This window comes from Protopterus annectens, chromosome 10.part0 (assembly GCF_019279795.1).
Source record: "Protopterus annectens isolate FY-2018-M chromosome 10.part0, PAN1.0, whole genome shotgun sequence".
Taxonomy (NCBI): domain Eukaryota; kingdom Metazoa; phylum Chordata; order Ceratodontiformes; family Protopteridae; genus Protopterus; species Protopterus annectens.
The window spans coordinates 101799339-101813526 of record NC_056744.1 but is presented as its reverse complement, the minus strand read 5'-3'; the positions used below and the strand labels follow the sequence as shown (position 1 = coordinate 101813526).

The 14188-nt window shown below is 34.9% G+C and overlaps 1 protein-coding gene across 1 annotated transcript in view; it reads left to right on the top strand.

The window, feature by feature from the left end:
- The window catches only part of LOC122812982 (alpha-N-acetylgalactosaminide alpha-2,6-sialyltransferase 2-like), a 567580-nt gene that overhangs the window by 261685 nt on the left and 291707 nt on the right, over positions 1 to 14188 (top strand). The window contains exon 3 of the mRNA XM_044085075.1: positions 8122 to 8287. Coding sequence (XP_043941010.1) covers positions 8122 to 8287 — 166 coding nt within the window. The remainder of the gene's footprint in view (positions 1 to 8121; positions 8288 to 14188) is intronic.

Sequence of the window (14188 nt, the reverse complement as noted above, 5' to 3'; positions counted from 1 at the left end):
GCTAAAGCATTTTTAAATATTTTGATATTTGTAATGTTGAGTGTTACACAATTTTGAGATATAGACGCTTGTACATAGAGCTTTTGTTAGATCTATAAAATATGTGTGTCTTTTAGCATGATACATTTATATGTGCATTGATTTCCTTTTTGTATTATAGTTTAATATAAGATTACCTGTTACCTGTATGTTTAGAGATGTCTTTATCTCTTCAAGTCCCACTCAGTTATACTTAATTATTTAGAGATCTAATTATAATAATGTTGAATGAGTGAATAATTTAGGAATTTGTAAAACAAGATAAAAAGACACACTGATGGAGGTAGATTTCATTGCTTCTTGGAACAGGTAGTATATCTTGCTCCCTGCACCTATTGTCAGGTGTTTTATATAAGAAAAAGTATTAATACCCTAAAATCGAAGGATTTATTAACATTTATATAGCTTGCAGTGCTCTGACAACAAAAGTGCGCTAGCTAGATGTGCTCACACCTGTAATGGCTTTGAGAAGTTTTTATTTTAGTGTTGTAGCAAGTTGTTGAGGCAAGTTGTACTGGAAGCATATTCCTGGGATTGGAAGAACATTTTATTACATTGGGAAAAGATGTGGCAGCTAAGGCTCGATGCCACTTCACCACCAGGCATAAACAAGATCATTTCTATATGAAGTGAATTAAAAAGAAGAGTGGATAAATTGTAGTTAACCTTGTGTATTGTCGACATAAGAATGTACATTTTATATAATAGTTTTAAATGATTGCAGAATATACTATTTTTGCATTCTTGCCTTTCGGACCTACAACATATAGGTGTGGCTTAATGGTTTGCTTCCTTTTAATTTATATTAGAAAGTGATTGGATGGACTGGAGGTGTGCCCTGTTATGTCAATAGTATTTAATGTAGTGTTTTAATTTGTGCGTATTTTGGTTCTGATGAAGTCTAACAGTAATATAGATGACAGCGCTTAACATTATTTTATTTGTTGTTTTTTAATAAAGTTACTGAGCTTGTATGCTGTACTAGATGGACGTTTTTCCTTTTTAAGTTTTGTTTTGTTCCAGTGCCATTTTGTGAGTAGAATAATTTAAGAATATTTAATGGGTAATTTACACTACTATTACATAAATAACTATATAATATACTATTTGTTGGATTATTTAATATTTGTGATTAATAGAAGAGGATTGTTAAACTTTTATTTAAACTTTTATCTATCAAGTGAGTCTCTTATGAGAATATAATGTCTCCTCTATTTAATTTTAGACATCTTGTTAATGATTTCTTTTTGTTGCCATTATTTAGTCCATTTACATTAATAATTAATATATTAAAACTATCCATACTGTTCATTTAAAAATATTTCTTTAAAAAGATAATATAACACATTTATCAACCATACTAATTTAATTGTATGTAAGATTATAATGCAGTCCTCTAATACTATCTTAACATTTCAGATTTTTTGAAATTCTTCCTTTCTACAAATTAAACAACTAAAATTCAAAAATAACAAAAACAAAGACAAGTCTACAACTATAACTGTATATCTTGTTAATAAAACATAACCTTCCATAGATACCAAAGTTCCTAGTTTGCCTATTGAATAGTCAAACTACTATACTAATGCACTACCTAGCAACACCTAAAAATTCATAAAAAATTAGCCAAATGCTACTGTGACTTACAAATAATAAATATAATATTATATACATTTCAAAATAATAAGAGGCTATTAAAAATGTATAAAAAGTTATATACTTTGCCATTTAAAGCTATTCCCTGTATTACTACATACAAGCTTGATAATCTTCTTTTTTTAATCATGAATATTAAATAATCCAACAAATACTATGCCATATACCTATTTATGTAATAGTAGCATAAATTACCTATTTAATATTCCTAAACTGTTCACTCATTCAACATTATTATAACTAGATCTCTAAATAAATAAGTGTAATAGAGTTGGACCTAAAGAGACAAAGACAACCTATAAACTTACAAGTTACAGGTAATCCTAGCATACTAAACTATAAAACAAATGAGAGATCAATGTGCATATATATTTATCATTTCAAAAGACACACACATATGTTATAGCGCTAACAAAAAGCTCAGAATTAGTTTTTAAAGTGCAAATGTCTATATCTCAAATTTCTGTAACACAACACATCAAATATCAAAATATTTAAAAATTGGTTAGCATATTAAACTACTTCATAAAATATGTACATTACTGACGTTGAAAAGAATGTTTTACTATTTCTATGAAGTCAATTTTTTTGCAGTCTACATCGTATTTAAAAGTTACAAAGTGTTCAATTCAAATCCCATTCTCCTTTACTTTCTATCAAAATGGATGTACTGAGTCAGCAATAAAACACTCCAGTTTCAGCTTCGATTTATGAAATGAGTAATTTCAGGTAGTCTTAGTGAATCTAATAACATACAACATGTAAAAAGCTTCAAAGTTCACATGACCAAACTTCAAATGTAAGCTTTCAGATTATTTTCAAATATGTTATATGATTTTCTATGTAAATTATATGAGATCTTATATATTCACATTTCTGCCATATGCTGATATATGCAATATACATCTTTCTTAAAAGCAGTTTATTTAAATATATTGTTCTGTCTTATTTTCCCACTAGTATTCTACCTTATTCTATATATCTTGTATTTTTAAAGTCTCCCATCAAAGAACTATTTAATTGTCAGCTGTCTATTAAAGATTATAGCATGTGTACATATTTCTTAATTTACTGATACTGCTCTTTTATTAATCATATATAGTAGATATTGCATTCCTTGCTCATATGCATATTATTCATAAGATGTTTTACTCTTATTAACTCTAGTATTACAAGCAATCTTGACTATATATAAAAGAATTCCATCTTATTTAATCTGAATGTGTGTCTTTTTGCCATTGTGAATGGCTGTTCTGATCTAAGCTTTACATGCTGACATCAGAATTTGACTACAGCATGTAGAAATGACAACTCACAGCATACAGCAGCTGCTAATTTCCTCTGTAAGCTTCTCATTGTTCTTAGTTATTTTAAGCTGTTCTAATCAGTGACAAATGTCTAACTTTACTTCTTTTGATTAGTATGTACAATTAATATGTATAGTTCAAGTTAATAACACTACAGCATAAGCTATTAACATGTAAAATGTAGGCAATTTATATTTTACTTCATCTCAGTATTAATCATGCTATAGCTTTTGTCTTACCAATTCTTCACTTCTAAGAAAAGAAAAGAGGTGTTATTTTGAGTAGATTTCTCACATATATACCTGACAGGAAAAAATAGAAAGCTATTTTCTTCTTTTACAGATATCAGTGATGGACTTTGACCTAGATTTTCTTCAGGACAGCTCAAGGCAGGAAAAAACAACATTCTGTAGAATGGGACATTCTTTTGTTCTCAAGTTTACTTTCTAAGTGTCAGTTGTTTCATAAATGACCTGTGAAATGAATATTTTACACAGGAACAAAGAAAACAAAATCCTCAGCACTTTAACACTTCTAATTATCATATTACTTAAATATGACATTCAGTTAACCCAGCAATGCACATATTAAGCAATGTTGAACAAATAAAATGAAATTATTAACTTATATAGATTTAAAATTGCTAATACTGTTGCTTATAATATAATGAAATTCTCTTACAGGAAGTATTTGTTTAAGATTTAGAAACACACTCATAATTTAGTTAAATGAAATATAGTAAGCATTTCACTGTAAATCTAGTAAAACGGTCAAACTAACCCTTTATATTCCACATGATGAAAATGTTTTAGCTTAAAATGTAAATTCATACTTACATACGTTTTGAAACTTAAAGTCCAATACAAACCTTTTACTTAAAAGGCAAACCTATTGTTTCAGAAAATAATAGTCCTGCAACTAAAGAATCAGAGTCACTTGTTTTTAGGCTTTTTAGTTTTAGAAGCAGTTTTCAAAGAATTCAGCTCACTCTGTCTCTTCAGAGATATGCTGTTCCACTCCATTTCTTTAGTACTATTAAGGATTTTATTGCTGTTAACAAAAGTGGATGCCTCATTCAGTGTGTTAAATATTTTGTTTTTTTTTTCAGAAAGAATAATGTGATCTTTGCAGGAAATACTAAAGTGGCTTTAATATTGTTCTTGTTAAGTTAATTGATCAGTAGTAAACAGGATTTTCTTTTACTCATCACTTTACTGGGATAATCATTGTCAAATCTGATTACATGTTCACATATTTTAATAGGTGGGCTGGACCATACTGCTTTTAATAGTTGATCTTTTTCTAAGCTAAACATGAACCTAACTATAACTGAGCATGGTGGTGAGTTTTCCTTCTTAGGAGGTTCTCCCATGGATCTATGTGCTCTTTCTTTCAATTCCAAAAGATAAAGCTTGAGGTATATTTAATGGTTTATGTAACTAGGTAGTTAAGAAGTTGATTATATTGTTTTCCTCATACTTTTTAGGTATACCATACATTGTAATGTTATTTTGTCTCAGTCTATTTTCTAAATCACTGAGTTTTTCTATGAACTAGTTATTTTGTTTTTTGTCTGAGACTCACCTTCAGTTATTCTTCCTTCATGATCATTCAAAGACTCTTCCATACTGCTGATTTGTGCCCCTTGTTGTTTCATAAGAATTTCAAAACATTCCATCCTCTTTCTGATCTCTTCTTTGAAACTTTCCAGTTTGGTATCCAGTTTGTCTATTTTAAGTAATACATCCTGTATACTAGATATTAATGACTGGATGTCTTTTTAAGATAAGAATCCTAAGTACCATTTCTTGAGTGACTCATGTTGAATTCTCTTCTATCTCAACCAAGCAGTTTAAATTCTGACAGAAAAATTATAGCTTTTAAAGAACTTGAAGGTATAAATCTTTTCTTTAATTGTGAATTAATAAAATTAGCTAACAGGTATCTCCAAATTTTAATTTTTTTGATTAGAGTTTCTGTTAGAGAAATGTTTTCAGTGACAGAGCTTTCCCCAGTTGCTGCTCTCAGTTAGCCACCTTGGCCATGCCCCCTTTAAAATTCTTATAACACAATGAAAAAGTCAATTAAAAACAACAGAATGTTATTTTACAAGAGGATTCTAATAATATATCTGATGACAATAAAAACATGCTGTGCTTAGTTGGCAAGTCTTCTCTAACTACTTATTGGAAAGATTTTACTTGGAAATGCATACACAAGGCCTTTTATACCTCTAATAAAATTGCAAACATAAAAATGAATAATAAAATAATATGATAGAGATGTAAGCTAGAACTTAGATCTGATTGGCATCATATTATAAATAGCTGTTATATATTAATCATCTTTTGGGATAAGATAAAGTAGTTTTGAAAGCCATATGGTCAGATGATATGCATATCACTAAAAAAATAATTTTATGTTATGTTCACATTCAAAAATGCATGTCATTTTCCCAAAAAAATATAGTCTAAAGTAACATTTTCAAAAATATGGCTACTAATTCATTGACTAAATTTCAGCTCTTAAGTGAAAATTGAAAACTAATCCAATTTTGAATTCATCCAGTCTCAGAGCTATCCATATATAAACGTGATATATATATATATATATATATATATATATATATATATATATATATATATATATATATATAAACATATATATGTAAACTTTCATATTAGGCTATATCAAATGTGTAGCTCATTGTAACGTATTACCATGCATACATCTATTGGAAATAATGTACATAGTTAACGTGCATTTTCATTTTTATGATTTTCTTATAAAACAAGATGCTTAGAAGTCTAGATAATATGTAAAACTGATTGTTTTGTTTTAGTCATATGAATTTCAAAAGTTGTTATTAATAGATTTTAATCAGTAACTAATAAAAATGTTAAAAAAAAGAAAACAATGACAATACAATTGTGAAAGTAGTCTGTCTTGTGGGCAATCAAATGGCATGACAGAGGCTACCTCAAAGTGCTTCAGCTCCCAAATCTGAGCTTAGCTTAGGTGCATGATGTGTGAAGTTTGCATGCTCTTTGCGTACTCATACATTTTTACCATGGTCTCTGACTTTCTACTACACTGCAAAGGCACTCTGATAGGTTACATGATGATTTTACAGTATTCCTAGGTGGTTATTGTGAGGTTTTCTCAAATTTATTAACCACAAAGGATTATGATCAGGTATATGTGTGTCCAACACATGGATGTCAAAAATTTTACCTCAAGAGCAAGTAAAGTGAAGTGAAGCACAAGAGGTAACTATTGACATTCATGTTGAGGTCTAGGGATCTAAACTTCTTCTACAACATCAAAGAACAGTTTGGGGGCACAGGTATATCTAGCAGAGGATACCTCTTTTGTGGAACAGACTCCCCAACCATATAAAACAAAGTTAATTTCTGCCCTTATTCAAGCACAACTTGGATCTATGGATGGGAAACAGAAAATTTACCTGGACTGCCCCCTGTACTAGTAATGGAGAGATGCAGCTCCGAGCTTCTTATTCACATGCATGGGTCCCCTCAAATTACCTATGGTATGATCCCTGTTATTCTCATTAGGGTAATATATAATTATTGACCATGGGATGGGTAAGGCCAATCTATAGCCAAATGGGACAGGTTATTTCAAGCACAAAAGGGAAACAGGCTAGGCTTAAAATGTCCTGGAAGGCCAGCTAGCCTAGTACTTACCTATGAACCCATGAACGTACAAGAACATGTTTATGATCTGAGACATCCAATTATAACTCTTTGTAGTGCAACAAGCTTTATCTGGTCTATGTAATAACAGTTGCAAATTAAAGTGTAGGAACATGAAGTACTTTGCAGCTTTGAAAACTATAAGATACTTATCACTGCCATATCGATAAAGAGTAGAAGCAGACTGTCCTTAGGAAGAATTGTTATGAAAGTTGTAAAACACTTTTCTCTACCACACTTTTTGTCACACTTCTTCATAAGTGTGACAGAAATGTGTCTAACAGCTTTAAAAACTGCTATAGGTTCTTTCACTGTTCTGTGGCCCTCACTGACCAAGATTAAGTGCAAGTGCAAGACTACAGTGTAACAGTGCATAGAGGTGCATAACAAAAGTTTGATAAGCACCTTCCAGACATTCTTCCTGATTTCAGAGTATAATCATGGTGCTCCATACACTACATTGTTTATGTAAATGAACTATTTTAGCTTAACTAATTCATATTTTACCCGGAGTATCTTACCCAATATATGCTTTATCTCATGCTCTACCATCCATCATTCACAGTCTCTTTCCCATTTTTGCACATGAGGTTTGTGTCTCACCCCAACAATGGCAATCATCTAGAGCCAAGGTCCACACTGCCGGGTGCCTAGCCCTGCCACACGAGTTTTTCAGTACCACACACTCACATGCACACTCACACCTATGGCCAATTCAGAATGTCCAGTCTACTTACTACATGTTTTTGGAATGTGAAAGGAAACCAGAGCACCAAGTGAAAACCCACACAAATACAGGGAGGACTTACAGACTCCACACAGAACGCACTCCAGATGATAATCAAACCAGGGAACCTCTTGCTATGAGGCAACAATGCCATCTGCTGCTCCATTGTGCTGCCCATACTAGTTACATGAGTTTCCCAGATGCTACAAATCAGATATGAGTGCAGAACAGGATTTTCAAAGGTTATTGGGTAGGGTGTTGATTCAGAAGATATAGTATAATTTACATTTCAAGGAAATTAGGTTGAACACTTCTGAAGTATGTCTAAATAAAACAAATTGAGACTATGGACTTGAATCTGGCCAGGACAAACTGCTAGATGACATTCAGAGTGATTTGGTTGCATACAGACAACTACATTAACATTTAATGCTCTTCTCCTGCCACTGTAAATGACATCCTCTGCATACAACTGGATCAGCTTACGCAATCAGAGACTATCATGTATTCTATGGTGTTGGAATTGTGCATTAAGTAACATTATTCCAAACCTAAGTTCAGGCACTTATATTTCAGTGACTAGGTTCGGTTCATCAACCTGCATCTTACACCATTTGTCATGTTTGTAAATTGCTTTGCTTGTTGATTTTCCTAATGTTTCAATACTTCCCTACAGAAATGCTCTAATGGAATAAGGAAAAGAATTGCAAGCTCACCATTGCGGAGTAAGTTCCTGGACAAAATTCCTGTTCTTCTTTGGAAAAAACATCTGTCTAAAGAAAATTATGAAAGGCTAAAGAAAAACTATGAACCCTTTGGTTGGCAATTCACCAGCTATGAAGGTAAGGAACTTTGGAGATACTTTAACATTTTATGCTTCTAACTTGTATTTAAGCTGTACACTACATATAAAAGCCTGAAATGTCAAACAGTGAGGGTGCATCTGTGTTGGATTAGCGGAATCTGGGTCCAAATCAGTTTAGATCTGGTTTTGTAAAAGATCCATTAGAGGTGTTCTTTTGTTCTACATGAAATTCTAGGAAAGCTTTAACTTTGAGTTAGTTGCCTCTATAGCACACACTGGAGTCTTCCGTGGTGATAATGGTGATACCCAAAGCCTTCTGAGTGGATCTCTATGGGACAGCACCGCAGAACACCACTGAAGGACACCTGTCAGGGTGTCACTTATCAAAATGAGTAGGAATGGTGTCAACTACCTGCATAACATTTACTTACAGCAGGACAGTAAACTGCACAAGCAAAGGAAACAAACATTATCAAAAGAGTTAAATGTTAGTGATTGCAACTTGATGGGAATAAGGCAAAACAGCTAAGTGTATGCCTGGTAATATGGTAGAATATTAAGAAATGTTGTGTTGGTACACTTACAGAAAATGCAGACAGTAGAATACAAGGGTGATGTAATATATTTTACTGATTAACACAGGTTTTTCAGTAACATGTGCTTTCAGGCTAGCAGAACCCTTTCATAGAACATTATTAAGTTACTGATGTTATTTGTAGATCAGTGTGTGTGATGTACCTTTAAGAAACTTTCCAGTGAGTTATCACATGCATGTAAGTACTGAGCATGTGCAAGTTACAGTGCTATTTTGAGTGAGCAACCAGAGTGTGAGAATGCAAGTATGTAGTCAGTCAATTAGTTATATAGTTCATTTAAGTTTAATGTTCTTGCCATCCATCCTGATTTATTTGTATACAATAAACTAGTTAAATGAACACCCAAGCCTTAACGTGTTCTTAATGCACATAAGAAGAGCGACATGGTGTCAGAATGGGATCCAGAGTTACAGCCATGAGGCAACCAGTTAAGGTTGGAGGAATATACAGGAGTGGATCATCCCTACTGATCAAACGACTCACAAAACAGGTCAGAAACAAATTCCAGGTACTAAAACTTGTTTAAATGATTTCTTTTACTACAAAGACAGGTAAAAACCACACTCTCCAAAGTCAAGAACACAGCATCCATGGGAACTGACAACATCCCAGGCTGCATTCTACATGAACTACAGAACGAACTGGCACCCCACATAAGCACCATGTTCAATTATAACCTCACCTCAGGCTTTGTGCCCACTGAATGGCACACAGTGATGGTTATCCCACTCCACAAAGGGGGATCCACCATGGACCTCGGGAACTACTGCCCCATTAGCCTGATGAGCCTGGTCTGCAAGGCCATGGAACTTATAAAGAAAGACATCGCTAATCTCCAAACTCTGGACCCAACCCAGTTCAGGTTTGTAAAAGGCAGATCATGTCTCCTAAACCTGATAGACTTCTTTGAAGCAGTCACCAAAGCCGTAGATGAGGATAAAGTGGTTCACACAGCCTATCTAGATCTCACCAAGGCTTTCAACACCATCCCCCACTCTGGAATTAGAGATAAACTCACTAAACTAGGTATAAATCCCTATGTCACAAGATGGATTGCCAACTGGCTCACTAACAGAACCCACAGGGTTCAGTCCTGGGTCCTCTCCTGTTTGGTATATACTTCTCTGAAGTACAGGCTAACACAGAAGGTCTTTGGCTAATGAAGTTCGCAGATGACTGCAAACTAGGAGCCATAATCGAAACTCCTAATGATGTGGACATCCTACAAAAGGGCCTCACTGAGACAGATACCTGGCGTCAAAGTCATGGCCTCAAGCTCAATGCCAAAAAGTGCATTGTCATCCCTTTTGGTAAAAACTCTGTACCCATGAACTACCACATAGGCGGTAGTCTACTTAACAGTGAAAGTGTGATAGGAGACCTTGGGACACAGGTGGACAGTATCTCCTTTGATAATCACATCACCACAGTAGTCTATGTGGCACACCTCATCACAAAAGGTTTCTCATCCAGGAAAAAAGAGGTAATTGTTCCCCTCTACTCATCATTCATTAGACCCATTCTAGAGTACAATGTCCCTTTTGGTATGTACCTCACAAGACATCTACAACAACTGGAAAGGCTGCAGAAATAACTCACAAAGAGGATTACCGGCCTCAAACAGATGTCCTACACAGACCATCTCAAACAACTCCAGCTTTACTCCGTTGCATATCGCCTACTCAGAGGTGATCTCTGCCTAACATACAAAGCTATGTCAAACTCAGAGCTGTTGGGTGACGAAAGCCAGGGTACCTTTTTGGCTAGGCTTCTGTAGGCCTAGGGCCGATAGCCTAGTTCCTATCTATGAACCTATGAACCTGTGCTCCACTTAAAGAAATCCCAATCCCTCCAAGCTACACACTCTAGGGACCTAAACCTTGTCACCACAAAAAGCAGAACATGCTGGAGGGATTGATTCCTGTCCCAGAGACTTTCCATACTCTGGAACAAACTACCTATCTATATCAAACAAAGCTCCTCATTAGCACTCTTCAAGAAAAATCTCGATGATTGGATGGGAAATAGATAATTCACCCTGGGAATCACTTCTGTGGCTTTGTCCGACAGGGACACAGGAAAATAATTTTCTTGGGTGGTGAAAGCCAGGGTACCTTTTTGGCTAGGCTTATATAGGCCCTAGGGCCAATAGCCTAGTACCTACCTATGAACCTGTGAATATAAAACGAAGCACTCAGAATGCTCAAAATAAATTTCTTATTTTATGAAATGTCTGAAACTGTGACACATTGATAAAAATATTCAAAATAATTATAAAAATGTTTGAAACAATATACAAATTACATATAATGTAGAAAAAAGGGAAAACAACCATTTTTTTTTTGCTATGTGCTACTTTTTCATATTAACTAAAGCTATTCAAAATATCCAAAGTGTGTAAAGTGTTTACAAGCGTGTGCAGTATTACAGTGTAGTTACTTCGGAAAGTAAAGTTGTTCCAAAGAATATTTTGCAAAGTACAGTTATTTCAAAGAATATTTCACAGAGTACAGTATTTCAAAGAGCTTATTGTGCATTTGACTCTTATTACAAGTACCTGGTGTTTGTGAATGTTCATACATAATTACAGCAGCCATTTTGCATTGTGTTTTACTATATTCTGTGGGCATGGCAGAAGGATTTTGCAGACCTGCACCCCTTGTGTTTGATAAAAATATTGCAGAAATTGGAGGGTGTTTGAGCAGGAATATGATATTTCCATTCAGTCTGCTTTTTCTGACAAAGACACGTGTACAAAAGCATTTATTCTGCTTAATTTAGCTGGTTCAGAGGCCATTGAAATAGAATGTTCATTTGTGCATGTACCTTCTGTGTTTGCAGGTGAGGGAGAAGATTGCCATATTGTGGTACGAGCTGAAATAAGGGAAGACCCAGAGTGCTTAAAATGCAAATTTAGAGAAATGTGTAATCCCCAAACGACTATTACAATGGAAAGGCACTTATTTCACACAAGGGATCTAAGGCTTGATGAAACTTTTGCACCATATATAACTTGATTTGAGAAACAAGGTTAAAATGTGCAGATTTGTTGATCTGAGATATGAGTTGATAAAAGACAGGCTTGTGTGTGGTATTAATAATGACACAGTGAGGAAGATTTTGCTTCAAGACAGTAACTTAACATTAAATAAGGCCATTGAGATTTGTCAGCTATACGAACTTACAGAAAAGCACACAAGTATGCTTACAAATGAGAATAGTTGTAGAAGGCACAGTGATAAAGCTCATGTTGCTAATATGCAGCACATGGTTAAAAGAAACAGGCCCAAGCACATGGCAGCTACTGCAGGTCCTGCAACAGTCCCTAGGAAACCCCAAGTCTTTCCAGCAAATTCCAGAGTATGCTCAGTGAAGCATAAGGGTGAGTCAGCAAAGTCAAAACATGTGACCCCACCCAGCGTCATAGTCAACTGTCATAACTGTGATGGTAATCATGAACCCAAAAGAGAAAAGTACTTAGCTTTTTGTCCACAGTGTCATTCTTGCAAAAAGTGGAATCATTTCAAACGATTTTGTAAATCAAATAAGGCACATTCTTTTATTAAAAGAGGGCATTCCAAGAGGCAAGTTGATCAATTAGAAACCTACAACCCTACTTTTTATGTTGATGGCATGTCTGTGCTTGGTGAAGCAGTTAATGGAGTAGATTTGTAGGCAAAGAATGAGATATTTGTACTGTTTGGATTGATGAGTAGAGCTCTAAATAGATGCTGACTCAAAGTGCAATGTTATGTCAGCAGAAACATTCGCTAGAGTAAAAGCTGTAGAACAACTTTGATTATGCAAAGTGTGCGAAGCTTGTTGCTTATGGTGGTGAAGAGATTCAAACCGAGGACTCAGTAGTGCTTTTATGTTACTCTGCTAGGAACAGGGGTCTATATTAGAACACCGAACATTCAAAATGTCGAGTGTTTTAATACTGAACCCTACCAATTGAAAATACCAAACATCGAATGTTCAGAACAGCTGTTCCAAAACACATACACACAACACAAGCACACCAAACACAAAGCAATCCACACACACACGCACACCTAAAATCTTACACCTAACCCTACAATAAACTATACACACACCACTAACTATCCACTTACCTTAACCCAAACCCTAACCCTAAGGTCCGTTACTATCGCACACTCACCTCACCCGCGCCCTAACCCTAACTCACTTAACCCGCCCTAACCCTCAAGTTCACACAATTGCACACATATCTAACCAGCGCCCTAACCCTAACTAACCTAACCCGCCCTAACCCTCATGTCCACACAATCTCACACATACCTAACCCACACTCAATCGCACACTTACCTGAACCCGACCCATAACTTTCCAACAGAGCGCTGAAAATACTAAAGCAACAGAAAGGGGCAACCAAATTCTTTCCCTAGTAAAGAATTCAGTTTTCTGCTTCTTCGATATTTTCAGCGTTCACTGAAAATGGGTCGATATTAGAACACTCGACATTTTAACTGTTCGGTGTTCTAATATAGACCCTAGGAACAGCTATGACTTGCAATTTTTTGTAGTCAAGAGACACATGCAGTCATTATTAGGCCTCAGAGAGGCACTTTGAAAATGGGACTGCTTTCACTTAAAAAAGTCCACCATGTAAGCTTGCATGACAACAGCTCAAATTTCCCTGAAACTATTTTTTCTGAGTATGCTAATATTTTGCAGACAAACTAGGCAAACTACCAGTTCTTTACTCAAAGAAGTTAGACTCAAAGAAGTTAGACTCAGAGGTCAGCCCAGTTACCAGACCAGCACGGAATGTTCCAGTAGCTATGCAGAGCAGAGTCAAAGCTGAGCTAGACAGAATGATGCAGCTATGAGTAATTTGTCCAGTAGAAGAGCGTACTGAATGGGAATCGTCCATGGTGGTAGCTCGTAAGAAAAGCTCAGATGATATCAGAATATGTATTGATCCAAGAGACTTGAACAAAGCATTAAAAAGACCTCATCATCCAGTGTGCACAGTTTGCTGCTGTCATTCCAAATGCCACTGTTTTTTCTGTCTTAAATGCAAAGAGTTCATTTTGACAAATTTTGGTTGACAAAAATCTTCATTGTTAACCACATTCAGTATGCTATTTGGAAGATACAGATTTCTTAGAATGCCATTTGGAATAAATTCTGCCAGTGAAGTTTTTCAGCATGCAATGGAGCAATTTTTTTTGGGCTATCCATGTGCTATTATAGTAGATGATATTCTAATAGGAGGCAATGGTGAAACCGAACATGACAGAAACCTCATGAAAGTTCTGAAAAGAGCACATGAAGTGATTCTTAAGCTGAATCCTCAGAAGTGCAAATTCAGGTTA